We start from the raw sequence: 15,112 nt of genomic DNA on the forward strand, positions 1-15,112 counted from the left end.
TAAAAACTAGCATTTCATGAGACCCCAAAGACTTGAACACAATTCCAGTGAAAACTTGAGTGTGAAAAATAGCATTAAAAACACAATATATACAACTATCCAACACATAATGGAGAATGAAGAATCAACTATATGAGTTTTCCTGTTTTAGACATAGATCAAATTGACCCTGGGCAAGTCACTAACCCTCAATTGCCTCAGCAAAACAAAACATAACAAAACAAACAAAAACAGATCAAATATCAGCAACATGAGCAAAGCCTGATGATATAATGAATACTGCCTTGGACCTGGAGTTGGGAAACCTTTCAGCTTTTTCAGTCATTTCTGACTTTTCATGACCCCCTTTGGAGTTTTCTTGGCAAAGATACTGGACTAGATTGCCATTTCTATCTCTAGTTCATTTTACAGCTGAGAAAACTAAGGCAAACAGGATTAAATGCCTTAGGAGTCCATTCAACCCATTTACATAAGTGGTACTGAAGATGAAATTTTATAAAACCTTATAAACTTTGATTGGTTTTCATTTTGATTATTTTGTTTGTTTGTTTTACTTAGGGTGTGGTCAGACCTACTGGAGGATATGCAGTAATGCTGAACTGGACCATGTCTTCTATATATGGACTGAAACCAGGAGAGGTAATTGTTATTGGTTTTAAATTTGTCTGTTGATATATTAAAAGTATACATTTGGATGTGCAGCTGGGTGGTACAGTGTGGCTAGAGCACCGGCCTAGGAGTCAGTAAGATTGGATTCAAATCCAACCTTATACATTTACTAACTGTGTGATCCTAAACAATTCACTTAACTTTGATTACCTTTCTCTCAAAAAAACCACAAACAAAATATACATTTTCCAATATGTTTTGTTTCTACATCACCAGTCTTTCCTCTAATATCTTTCTATTCTCTCTGTATCCAGAGAGCCATCTCTTATTAGGAGAATTTTTTTAATTTTAAAGAAAAAGTTAAAAGAGAAAAAAATCAGCAAAAACTAATCAACATATTAGAAAAAAAGCTGACAGTGACTATGTTACTGTCTAGGTTACTGGCTTAGCTTCTTCTGTAAAATGAGAATAATAGCACTACCTATTGTTGTGAAGATAAGATGAAATAATTCAGGCTATCCCAAAAGCCTCAATTTTTTAATCTTAAAACTACAATAGTGCTTGGGATAATAATGAATAATAACCAATAAATATCTATAAACATCAGTTGCTATATACCAGGCATTGTGCTAAAAGCTAAGGATGTAAAAAGAGATAAAAGATAGTCTTGACCTCAGGAAGCTTACAGTTTAATAGGGGAGACACAATTTAAAGAAATGTTTACAAAGCAAGTTATGTACAGGATAATAAATGATTAACAGAAAAAGACCACTAGAATTAAGAGGAGTTAGGCGAGACATCTTATAAAAGGTGAGATTTTAGTTGGGACTGAAAGGAAACTGAAGAGGTCAGTAGTTTGAGTGGGGGATTAGGGAAAGCAAAGAGACCAGTGTTACTGGATCAAAATGGTAGAAAAGAGTAAGATGTAAGAAGACTAGACAGGTGGGAGGGCCTTAGATTGAAGAACTTTGAATGACAAATAGAATATATTTTGTATTTTTTTTTCTGAAGGCAATAAGAAGGCATTAGAATTTATTGGGGAGAAGTAGCTTCTCATATCTCTTTTTTGGATCTATTGTTCTTTGATATTCTACAATATTTATTTTTAATTGTTCTGTGGATTTTAAAAAATTCATTGTCAGTAGTGATTTCTCATTGTTTACTTCATTTTGCATTAATTCATATATATCTTTACATGTTTCTCTACATTCATCACACTCATTTTTTTACTTACAGCAGAATACTGTGACATTACCAGTCCCTAATTAATTATCATTGATTTTGTTTCTTGATTTTTGCCATCACAAAAATTGGTACAATAAATATTTTGGGTTATATGGAGCCTTTCTTGGCATCAGTGACCTGGAGAGGTCATGGTGATTTTTCAAATCCAGAAAGCATGAAATATCTTTTACTAAGTATTTCTGATGGTGTCATTCTCTTGTTTCCTAGGTTTGGTGGGCAGCTTCTGACCTAGGATGGGTTGTTGGGCATTCCTATATTTGTTATGGACCTCTTTTGCATGGGAACACAACTGTTTTGTATGAGGTAACACATTCAGAATTACCGTTAAATGTCATTAAATTTCATTCTTTAGAATTGTACAGTATTTCAAAAGTCTTAGTACACTTTTAATTTATTAATCTATTAAAACTTCATTAGAACATTTGGGACACTGCAGATTATAATTTCAAAAATAACAAAAAATGTAGAAATATTTATCTCCTGTCTTAATTGATGTGATTCTCTCTCTCTCTCTGTATATATATATATATATATATATATATATATATATATGTGTGTGTGTGTGTGTGTGTGTGTGTGTGTGTGTGTGTGTGTGTGTATGTATGTGTGTATAGATACATCATCTAAAAATAGAAGCCATATTCTTGTTTTATTTGTTCATGAAAATATATTTATAGAGAGGAGAGAGATATAATTGCAGTTGTTTTATTATTCAAAAGGGAGGGATACTTCAGAATATCCAACTGTTCTGCCTAATTTTCCTTCATTAGAAAGGGTTCTATGTTGAGTCCATGCCAGACCTATATATATATCTTCTCCTATCTATTTCTTATAAGATGTGTATATGCAAGTTAATTTACAATCATGTATATATGTATGTTATCTCCTCAGTGTAGCAAGAATAAGGGTGATTTGTGATAGAGTTGAGAATGGACTGAAAGGAAGCAAGAATACATTTCTAGAATCACCTCCTACTCAACCTTCAAGAGATAGTAATTTCTCTGATGAAGGAAAGCAGTATATTAAGGCAGGAAGTTGCAACTCTGCTCTCCTCAGAGAGAGGCTAGAATTAAGTCCATTTCTTTAAATATTATTAATCTAGGGAGTATCTAGTACTCTATGGTCTGCTAAGTATCATATATTCTAGCTAAAATGTTATTCTCTTTGGGTGTATATGTGTGTGAGATTCTTTGTCTATGTGTTTATGTTTGTATGTTGCATTTTTTTTCCAAATCAGGATCTGATATCTATGAATTTACTTATGATTTTGACAAATATTTTTAAAAATTTATTTATTTCCTTTGTAATCTTACATATTATTTTATGTTTTTAAAACATCATTCTGAGTAGGACTAGCACAAAAAGAATCTCTAAGTGAGATGGGTATTTGTTTGATCAACTAGTCCTTGAATAACACAAAAACAAAACAGAAACCTCATTATATTGCAGTTATTTAACTTAACTGCACAGAATATAGCATAGGTCTTGGTGGCCTTAGAATTGTATGTGCTTGTTCCTAATTCAAGGAAACATCTGGCAGGTTTTCCATTTTACCCAAAGTTCTGACTTGCCAACAAGCCAGTAAGAGAAAAACATTTTATTCCATTGACAACCACTTATAGAAACTTAGCAGTCAATGAAGGGCCTTTGGCCAGATGGATTGACTGCCATGCAATACTAAAGGTGACATGGTTGTTATAGTTAACACAGGGGAGGGGGAAATACATACATGTATACATACATTCTATTTTCTTGGTAAGTAGTATGCATGCGTACAATTATATATGTTATATATATAAACATAAACATTACATATATATATATATATATATAAATATATATATACACAATATAGACATGTAATTATATGTAAACATTGTCAGGTTCTGGTGAATTTTTGTTTTTATGATATTGTTCTTTGCTAATTATTTTTCCCTTTTGTTTGAATTTCAAACAAGAAATATTTCAAGGAAGATACATTTTGGGAGAAGAGAACCTAAAAAGGATGAAATTACTGAAGAAATCTTACTTATTTTATTTTAGCAGATAAATTCAGCCTCTAACAAATAACTTGTAACTATATAGTATAGTGTTGGTTAATGGGTTGGTTAATGGATGTACTTCTTCAACTAAAAATAATAGCTAATAATTACTAGCATTAATAAAGTACTTTAAGAGAAGTACAGTATTTTTTGAACATTTTCTCATTTGAATCTCAATAGCAGGTGCTATTAATATCCCCCTTTTTCAGTTGAGGAAACTGAAGCAGAGATCTGTTAAGATGACTTGCCTTAGGTTAAACAAATAGTAAGTGTCTGAATCAAGATTTGAACTCAATTCCTACTGATCCCAGGTCTTAGAGTTCCATTTCTTGTGTCATCTAGCTATCTGTAGGAGCTTTATCTTTTGAGTTCTTTCTTTCTTAGGTCATCTTAATAGACTCAAAATTTAGTAAGCATCATTATCTGTACTCATGGATCACTGGGGTGAACCAAATGGAGTATTTATTTATTTATTTTGCTTTACTTGGATTGGCTTTGGGTGGTGTATTTTGTGAATTAACTCAAAGAAAATGATAATAATGTAAAAAAACAAAATGAAAAATTGAAGGTGAGAAATTAATAATATTTGTGTTCTTGGCTATATGCTATATTTTCATGGGGCTCTGGCTTAATACTTTTCAAAAGTTAGATTTAAGGTTTTTGTAACAAAGAACTATTTTTTTCTGATCTTCTTTAATACTTCATGTGTTTAACTTTTAAAAAATCATTTTCTTTTTTGTATTATCAGAAAATGTGATGGGCTTGTTAGCTATAAAATAGACTTTAATATGTTAAGCTTTTTTAAAAGGATCACATTTTATTTTAAAGTGTTATTTTTAAAGGATTATTTTTCTACCAAAAAGTGAAATTAAAAGATTAAGCAAACCTTTTAAAGAGATTATTCCTTCATGGATCTAGTTAATATGTTAATATTTACAATATGCAAAGTGCCTGTTTATATATGACTGTTTTTATAAACCTCCAAGCTAAGGAAAGGTTTAATTTTTTCTTAAGTTATAGCTTTTTTTTTTTTCCAAAATATATATATGGACAATTTTTGACAATCACCCCTACAAAGGAAGTTTAACATTTCTGAATAAAATTTTATTCTGTTTCCCAGTGTAAAAAACATTCTTAACTCATTGTTCATATAAAAATAAACTATGCTAAATGTGATGTAAACATATTATTCTTTTAACCATAACTCTTTTATTAGTTTTTATAAATTCTTTTCAAACACAAGATCAGAATTAAGAAGCTGTCTATGGTATTCCTCTATCTTGGAATGATACACGTAACCGTTTCTTTACTTATAACAACTTAAAGCAGTATATTATTGCACATTAATTGGGAAATCATATTATAAACACATCCCACTTTCAGTATTCCTGGGATCTCTCTCTTAACTGCCCATCATAGTCACTTTAAGGCTTGTCTCAGGACTCTTCCTTCTCCCATTCACCTTCTGCCAGATTGGTATCCCTAAAGTGCAGGTTTGTCTGTGCCATTCCTAAGCTCTAGAAGTTATTGAATATTTTAAATAAAAAATAAGAGAAATAATTATTCTATATTGCTTTTGGGTTAAAGTACAAATTCTTCTTTTAGTACTCCAAGCTCTTCACATTTCTCCAATTTTTTAAAATTAATTTTTATAATTATAACAGTTTTTTGACAGTACATATGCATAGGTAATTTTTTTTTGTTTTGTTACAACATTATCCCTTGTACTCCCTTCTGTTCCGAATTTTTCCCCTCCTTCCCTCCACCCCCTCCCCTAGATGGCAGGCATTCCCATACATATTAAATATCTTATAGTATATTCTAGGTATAATATATGTGTGCAGAACCGAATTTTCTTGTTGTTATTGTTGCAAAGGAAGAATTGTATTGGGAAGGTAAAAATAATCTGGGAAGAAAAACAAAAACAAAAAAAAATAATAATGCTCACAGTTTATACTCATTTCCCAGTGTTCCTTTTCTGGATGTAGCTGATTCTGTCCATCATTGATCAATTGGAATTGGATTAGCTCTTCCCTATGTTGAAGATATCCACTTCCATCAGAATACATCCTCATACAGTATCATTGTTGAAGTGTATAATGACCTCCTGGTTCTGTTCGTTTCACTCAGCATCAGTTGATGTAAGTCTCTCCAAGCCTCTCTGTATTCATCCTGATGGACATTTCTTACAGAACAATAATATTCCATATTTTTCATATACCATAATTTACCCAATCATTCTCCGTCCATTTTCCACTTTCTACCCACTACAAAAAGGGCTGCCACAAACAGTTTGGCACATACAGGTCCCTTTCCCTTCTTTAGTATTTCCTTGGGATATAAGCCCAGTAGTACCACTGCTGGGTCAAAGGGTATACACATTTTGATAACTTTTTGGGCATAATTCCAGATTGCTCTCCAGAATGGTTGGATTCTTTCACAACTCCACCAACAATGCATCAGTGTCCCAGTTTTCTCACAGCCCCTCCAACATTCATCGTTATTTGTTCCTATCATCTTAGCCAATGTGACAGGTGTATAATGATATCTCAGAGTTGTCTTAATTTGCATTTCTCTGATCAATAGTGATTTAGAACACTCTTTCATATGAGTGTAAATAGTTTTAATTTCATCATCTGAAAATTTTCTGTTCATATCTTTGACCATTTATCAATTTGAGAATGGCTTGATTTCTTATAAATTAAAGTCAATTCTTTGTAGATTTTAGAGATTAGGCCTTTATCAGAACCTTTACCTGTAAAAATGTTTTCCAAATTTGTTACTTCCCTTCTAATCTTATTTGCATTAGTTTTGTTTGTGCAGAAACTTTTTAATTTGGTGTAATCAAAATTTTCTATTTTGTGATCAATAATGGTCTCTAGTTCTCCTTTGGCCACAAATTCCTTCCTCCTCCACAAGTCTGAGAGGTAAACTATCCTACATTCCTCTAATTTATTTATGATTTCGTTCTTTATGCCTAAATCTTGGACCCATTTTGATCTTATCTTAGTATGTGGTAATAAATGTGGGTCCATGCCTAGTTTTTGCCAAACTAATTTCCAGTTTTCCCAGCACTTTTTGTCAAATAATGAATTCTTACCTCAAAAGTTGGGATCTTTGGGTTTGTCAAACACTAGATTGCTATTTTTATTCACTATCTTGCCCTGTGAACCTAACCTATTCCACTGATCAACTAGTCTATTTTTTAGCCAATATCAAATGGTTTTGGTGACTGTTGCTTTATAATATAGTTCTAGATCAGGTACAGCTAGACCACCTTCATTTAATTTTTTTTTTCATTACTTCCCTTGAAATTCTCGACCTTTTGTTGTTCCATACGAATTCCGTTGTTATTTTTTCTAGGTCATTAAAATAGTTTCTTGGGAGTCTGATTGGTATAGCACTAAATAAGTAGATTAGTTTGGGGAGTATTGTCATCTTTATTATATTCACTCGGCCTATCCAAGAGCACTGAATGTCTTTCCAATTATTTAAATCTGACTTTATTTTTTGTGGCAAGTGTTTTGTAATTTTGCTCATATAATTCCTGACTTTCCTTTGGTAGATATATTCCCAAATATAGATTTCTTTTTACCTTTTTAAAAATATCTTGAGTTCTGTATTTGAAGATCAAACATTTTTTGTAGGTCTGGTTTTTTCATCAAGAATAGATGGAATTCATTTATTTCATTAAATGGCTATCTTCCCTCAAAAATGATGCTCATTTTTGCTGGGTAAGTTATTCTTGGCTGCATACCAAGTTCCTTAGCCTTTCGGAATATCATGTTCCAGGCCCTTCGTTCTTTTAATGTGGACGCTGCTAGATCCTGGGTTATCCTTATTGAGGCTCCTCCATATCTGAATTGCTTTTTTCTAGCAGCTTCCAGTATTTTTTCCTTCGTCTGATGGTTCTTGAACTTGGCCACTATATTTCTTGGCATTTTGATATTAGGGTCCCTTTCAGTAGGTGATTGATGAATTTTTTCAATGTCTATTTTACCCTCTGTTTCCAAAACGTCTGGGCAGTTCTCTTTGATAAGTTCCTGGAAAATAGTGTCCAGGCTCTTTTTTTTCCTCACATTTTTGAGGAAGTCCAATTATTCTCAAATTGTCTCTCCTGGATCTGTTTTCCAGGTCTGTTGTCTTTCTAATAAGGTACTTGACATTCTTTTCAATTGTTTTGTTTTTCTGGTTTTGCTTGACTACTTCTTGGTTTCTCCTTAAGTCATTCATTTCTACTTGTTCGAGTCTAATTTTCAATGATGTGTTTTCTTCACTCACTTTTTTTATATCTTTTTGTAATTGTCCAATTGAGTTTTTAAGTGAGTTTTTTTCTTCTATGGAATTTTTTTCCATTTCATCCATTTTATTTTTTAGAGAGCTGTTTTCTTTTTCCAGCTCACTAATCCTGTTTTCCTTGGAGTTGTTTACCTTTTCTAATTCACTAGTTTTATTTCTCAATGATTTGATCTCTTTATCCACTCTGGATGACTTCTCCACGCTCTCTTGCCAAGCTTCCCTTTCCTTTTCCCATTTCTCTTCTAGCTCTCTTGTGAGAGGTTTTATTCTTTACCTCTGGTGTTTACACCTTCTCTGCTGCTCCTGGCTTGCTGCCAAGACAGAACATCCACACTGGGGTAAAAGTCTTTTCACAAAAAGGGCAGAGATCGTACTCCTCCCTGCTCTGGTCTGACCTGTGTGAGCTGACTGTCTTGCTCTAGCTGCCTGCCCTCAGTCTGCGCCCAGTCTGTTCGACCCTCCCCCAAGCAAACACAGACCTTCTCTGGTGAATTTCAAGGATGTCTTCTGTGGGTGATTATTTGTGGGTTTCTTTTCTGGTCAAGCATTAACTCTGAGGCTTGTGATGAAGTAAGTCCTGAGAGAAAACACGGAGCTCAAGTAGCTGTCTGCCTCCACGCCACCATCTTGGCCAGAAGTCAAAGCTCTTCACATTTCAAGTATAAATTACCTACCATTCTGGTTACTGCTCCATTGGCCTCCTCACATATTCTATGCTATAGTCACAATGTCTGACAGTCTATTCCTGGTCATGATTATTATTTCATGTCTTTCAACAGGCTTTTCTTTAGCCTGGAATGTTTTTTTCTGATCCTCATTTCCTCTTAGAACCCCAAATTGCCTAGATAGACAACTCCAGTACCATCTTCTACACAAGACTTTTCTGAATTGCCCCACTTGGTAGTGCTGCCTCCACCCACCCCTTTCCTCTGTATTTTCCGTCTTTAATTTACTTCTTTGTAAACAAATTGTGTATCTTCACTTAGTAGAATGTAAGTATCTTAAGGGTACACATTCTTATTTTGCTATTGATATCTTTGGTATCCAGCATTATGCCTAGGCATTTAATAATTATGTGTTCAATTAGCCAACAAACACATTCTTGTTTATTTTATAATTTACCCCAAAATGTTTTTTTTAAATAATAGCTTTTTATTTTTCAAAGTATATGCAAAGCTAGTTTTCAACATTCACTCTCCAAAACCTTTTTTCTCCCTCCCTTCTCTCCATTCCCCTCCCTTATTCAGCAAGTAGTCCAATATAGGCTAAGAATGTGCAATTCTTCTAAACATATTTCTACACTTATACTGTACAAGAAAAATCAGATCAAAGGAAAAAAGAGAGAAAAAACAAGCAAACAAATAAACACCAAAAAAGGTGAAAATACTATAGTTATGATCCACATTTAGTTCCCTTAGTCCTCTTTCTGAATGCAGATGACTCTCTCTATCACAACTATACTGGAATAGGCCTGAATTACCTTATTCCTGAAAAGAGCCAAGTCTATCAGATTTAATCATCATATAATCTTGTTGCTGTGTACAAGGTTCTCTTGGTTTTACTCACTTCACTTAGCATCAGTTCATGCAAATTTCCCCAGGCTCTTCTGAAATCAACCTGCTGATCATTTCTTATAGAACAATAATATTCCATTACATTCATATACCATAACTTATTCAGTCTTGCCTCAACTGATAGGCATCCACTCAGTTTCTAGTTCCTTGCCACTACAAAAAAAAAAAAAAAAAAAAAAAAAAAAAAAAAAAAAAAAAAAAAACCTCCTATAAACATTTTTGTATATGTGGGTCTGTTAAGGAAAAGGCAGGTCAATTCTCCAAGAGCCTCCACAGCTGTGAATTGTGACACTTGAGGGAGTTGCATGATTTGCTCACCAAGAAGAGAGAGAGGTCAGAGAACAGCAACTACCTCTGTCAGATATTGGTGTCTGGATTCTGGAAACCACAAGAGCAGCAGATAATATAGGTCCTTTTCCCTTTTTTTGTGATCTCTTTGACATAAAGATACAGTAGAAACATGGCTTAACGAAGGGTGATAGTTTGATAGTCTTTTGGGCATAGGTCCAAGTTGTTCTCCAAAATGATGAGATCAATTCACAACTCCACCAACAACGTATTAGTGTCTCAGTCTCCCCACATCCTCTCCAACATTTATCATTATCTTTTTCCTGTCATTTTAGTCATTTAGTCCTGATAGATGTAGGGGTACCTCAGAGTTGTCTTAATTTACATTTCTGTAATCAATGGTGATTTAAAGCATTTTTTCATATGAGTAGAAATGACTTTAATTTCTTCATCTGAAATTGTATTCTTTGATCATTTATCAATTGGAGAATGACTTGTATTCTTATAAATTTGAGTCAGTTCTCTATATATTTTAGAAATGAGGTCTCGAATCCCTTGGAAATAAAACGTTTTTCCTAATTTTCTGCTTCCCTTCTAATTTTGGCTGCATTGGTTTTCTTTGTACAAAAACTTTTAAATATAATGTAATCAAAATTATCCATTTTGCATTTCATAATATTCTCTAGTTTTACTTTGGCCATGAATTCCTTCCTTCTTCACAAATCTGAGAAATAGATTATCCCTTGTTCTCCTAATTTGCTTATAATATCACCCTTTATGTCTAAATCACGGACCTATTTCAATCTTATCTTGGTATAGGGTATTAGATGTTGGTCAATGCATAGTTTCTGACACCCAACTTTCCAATTTTCCCAGCAATTTTTGTCAAATAGTGAGTTCTTATCCCAGAAATTTAAATCTTTGGTTAAGTTGTTAATTGTTTCTAGTAGTTTTTTAGTTGATTCTATAAGTTTTTCTAAGTATACCACCCTATCATCTTCAAAGAGTGATAGTTTTGTTTCCTCACTATCTACTAGAATTCCTTTAATTTCCTTTTTCTTTACTTATTACTAAAGCTAACATTTCTTATATAATATTGAATAGTAATGGGTTAGTAGGAAATTTTGTTTCACCCCCTGATCTTATTGGGAATATTCCTAGCTTATTCCCATTATATATGAGATGTTAGATAGATGCTACTGATCATTTTAAGGAAAACTCCACTTATTTCTATGCTTTCAGTGTTTTTGAAAGGTGCTGGATTTTGTCAAATGCTTTTTCTGCATCTATTGAGGTAATCATATGATTTCTGTTAGTTTGGTTATTGATATGGTCTATTATGCTAATTGTTTCCTTAATATTGAACCAGCACTGCATTCCTACTTACTCATACACCACATATTCTTGTGATACTTGCTGTAATCTCTTTGCTAATATTTCATTTAAGAATTTTGTATCAATATTCATTAGGAAAATTGGTCTATAATTTACTTTCTCTGTTTTGACCCTACTTGGTTTAGATATCAGCACCATATTAGTGTTGTAAAAGAAATTTGATAGGACTCCTTCTTTCCCTATTTTTCCAGATAGTTTTGTATAGTATTAGAATTCATTGTGTTTTAAATATTTGGTAGAATTTAATTGTAAATCCATCTGGCCATGGAGATTTTTTCTTAGGGAGTTGATTAATAGAACGTTGAATTTCTTTTTCTAAAATAGAATTATTTAGGTAATTTATTTCTTCCTCTGTTAATCCGGGCAATCTATATTTTTGTAAGAATTCATGTATTTCACTTAGATTATCAAATTTATTGGCTTGCAATTGAGCAAAATAGCTCCTAATTATTGCTCTAATTTCCTCTTAATTGGTGGAAACTTCATTTTTGATACTATCAATTTGATTTTTTTTCCTTTTTCTAATCAAATTAATTAAATGTTTATCTATTTTGCTTTTTTTCATAAAACCCATTCTAGTTTTGTTTATTAGTTCAATAATTTTCTTTCAGTTTTATTAATCTTCCCTTTTATTTTCAGCATTTCAAATTTGTTATTTAATTGAAGATTTGAGTCTTTAGTAACCCAAAGTTTTTGCTACACCATGAATCCAGTCCATGAAAGTTTTAATTTTCAATGTAGTAATACATATATATTGTGTTATGTTGTTATGTTATACATGTTAAGTTGTATCATGGTAGGTTGCTCAGTGGATAGAGCAACCTAACTGCCATGATACAACTTCTATATGTTGTATACACTATTGATTTCAGCTTTAAAACTTTCTCTATTTTATAACCAGCACCAAATCTTTTTAATGGTTTTCAGTAACAGCAAGATCATGTGATGATCAACCATAGAAGACCTAGTTCTTATCAACAATATAGTGATTTAAGACAATTCCAATAGACTTGGAATAGAAAATGCCATCTGCATCCAGAGAGATAATTATGACTCTGGATCAAAGCATAATATTCATTTTTAAAATTCTTTTTTCTTTTTTTTTCTTTTTTTTATTCTTTTTCATGGTTTTCTCTTTTGCTCTGATTTTTTCTTGCATAACATGAGAAATGTAAAAATAAGTTTAAAATGACTGTAAGATTGCTTCTATCTTGAGAGGGCAGATAAAGGAGAGAGAAAAAAAATTTAGAACTCAAAATTTAACAAAAAAGGATGTTAAAAACTATCTTTTCATGTAATTAAAAAAATAAAATACTATTGACATTTTTTGGAAGAAACACTCATCCTTTTAATTGAAAATAAATTGAAATATAAGAAAAAAAGACTAAAGTAAATGACAGAATTGCATAATTCTTGTGTATTAAGACCTGGGTTCAGGTCCCATCTCTGGTTTTTGTTTGTTTAATCATTTGTTCTTGTTTTTGTTTTTTAACTGTGTGACTTTGGACAAATCATTTGGCCTAATTGGGGCCTCCCTTTCCTCACCTATATAATATGGGAGTTGGTCTAGATAGCTATTATGGTCCTCCTGATTTTAAATCTCTTATCCTACATTTTCATATTAATCAATCACACCTCTTTAGAGTAATATGAATGAAGAAATATTAGAGAACTTTTTTCCCCTACATTTGATGATGAATACCAGTTTCTCAAAATCTAATTTCTGAAGTAAAGTGATAGGGGACAGCTCTCTAGTTGATTAAGTGCCTAAACCCTTCAATATACAAAAGGCAGTTTGTGAAATAAATGTCTTCTATCAACTGTGAAGTGCCCATGTAGTTTGATTAATGAGTAATAGATGATTCCTTTTTTTTTTTATAAATGACATTAAAAGGGAAGATTTTATATTTTATATTTTCATAAGCCTTTGTCTATAATGGCAGTAGGAGACTCAAACAATCGCTAATTATGATTGGAAATACTCTCTCTTATAGATAAAGATTGCTCACTTAACAGAGCAATGCATATCTTCTTCTGGAATCTCCCAGGAAATCTAGTTCTCTGAGAGTGCTCTTTTGGGAAAGGCGAGAGACCATCTCCACACATGATGTTATCAGTGAAAAGAAATCACAATTTCCTGATTATCTAAATTATTTTTAGTCTTAACTTTCTGATGATTAATAAGCAAATTTATTTTCCATGGTATGCATTAAATTTCAGCATGTATTCTTTCTACTTGTTGATAAGAATTAGGTTTTTTAAAAATTTTTGATACATTTCATGCAAGTTAATATCAGATGTGTGACAAGGTGATTGTTTATAAAAACCCTCTGTCACCTTGATTCTTCAAAATGACCAAGATTTCTGGATTGATTTTAAAACAGAGTTTCTCATTAGTATTAGGATATCTGTTGAGCTCCAAATAAAGTGGATTTAAGGATTATGCATCAACACAATAAATATTTTTACTCACATTGCATAATTCAGGCCAAATTAATCCTAATTAGGTCAGAGTTTTTTGGCTCAATTTTTCAGTGATAATGATCAAATTAAATAACTAGTTGAGATATCTCCTGTAGTTTATCCTGTAGAAACCTAGCTATAATGAAAAGTATTGCATTCTTTGCAATTCACTTTTAAAAGTGAATTTTTTCATTATTTTTTTAATGGGCAAAGATCACCTTCAAAACAATACAACATCCATAAGGAAACCTTTTTCTCTAGCATATTATATGTTATAATAATATATTATATGCATAATTATATATAATATAACAAATAAATTACAATAACATATACTTCTCTTAATTATCTTAAAGAAATCAATTACCCATTATGTAACAGCTAATGATTTACAATATTCTCTTTTCACAATCAGCCTGCAAAAGTAGGCAGTAAAAGTATTATTAGTTTCATTGATGAAACTCAGACTTGAAATGATTTGTCCATCCTTATGGAACTAAAATGTAGTGTCACTGGTGATCCTACAACAACAATAATATTAATAATTATAATACATGTATATATACACACACACACATATATATATATATATATGTATATATATATATATATATACTTTAAATTTACATAGTGTTTTATGTATATTTTCTCACTTGATTTTTATAATTATCCTGGGAAGTTGGTGATATTGTCTTTATTTTACAAATGGAAAAAACTTAGGATGAGATATGTGACTTTATCCAAGGTTACTGAGCTGCTTCTCAAGAAAGGATTCAAACTCATTTCTTACTGACTTCCACAGTCCCCTCCATTCTGCCTCTCATATGTACTAATCTACTTATATGGTCCTGTTTCCCTTATAGCATACTGCCTCACACTCTTAGTGACAAAAACAAAAAATAAAAAAAAACAAGGATCGTATGGCATATGAGCTGTCCTCAGACAATATATTATCAAGTTAACTTCTGAGTGTTTATATTGTCTGATCAACTTTCAATATAATTGAATTCTTTGGACCAGTTTACAGAATCAAAAATATCCTGTAAATTATCCCACCCATTTTGTCAGTACAATAAATAGGAGGGATGCTTTGAATGAGAAATGAATTAATTCACGCTTTTATTATGTTATAAATACATTTGGAAAAGCAAATGGTTCTCTGGAATACATAAATCATTGCTCTACAAATCATTTTTT

General features: G+C 32.0%; 1 protein-coding gene across 1 annotated transcript in view; it reads left to right on the plus strand.

Moving 5' to 3' along the window:
* The window catches only part of ACSS3 (acyl-CoA synthetase short chain family member 3), a 245,851-nt gene that overhangs the window by 114,906 nt on the left and 115,833 nt on the right, over window positions 1-15,112 (plus strand). Inside the window, 2 exon segments of the mRNA XM_074270876.1 lie at window positions 559-639; window positions 2,062-2,157. Coding sequence (XP_074126977.1) covers window positions 559-639; window positions 2,062-2,157 — 177 coding nt within the window.

Source organism: Sminthopsis crassicaudata, chromosome 5 (genome assembly GCF_048593235.1).
Source record: "Sminthopsis crassicaudata isolate SCR6 chromosome 5, ASM4859323v1, whole genome shotgun sequence".
Lineage (NCBI taxonomy): Eukaryota > Metazoa > Chordata > Mammalia > Dasyuromorphia > Dasyuridae > Sminthopsis > Sminthopsis crassicaudata.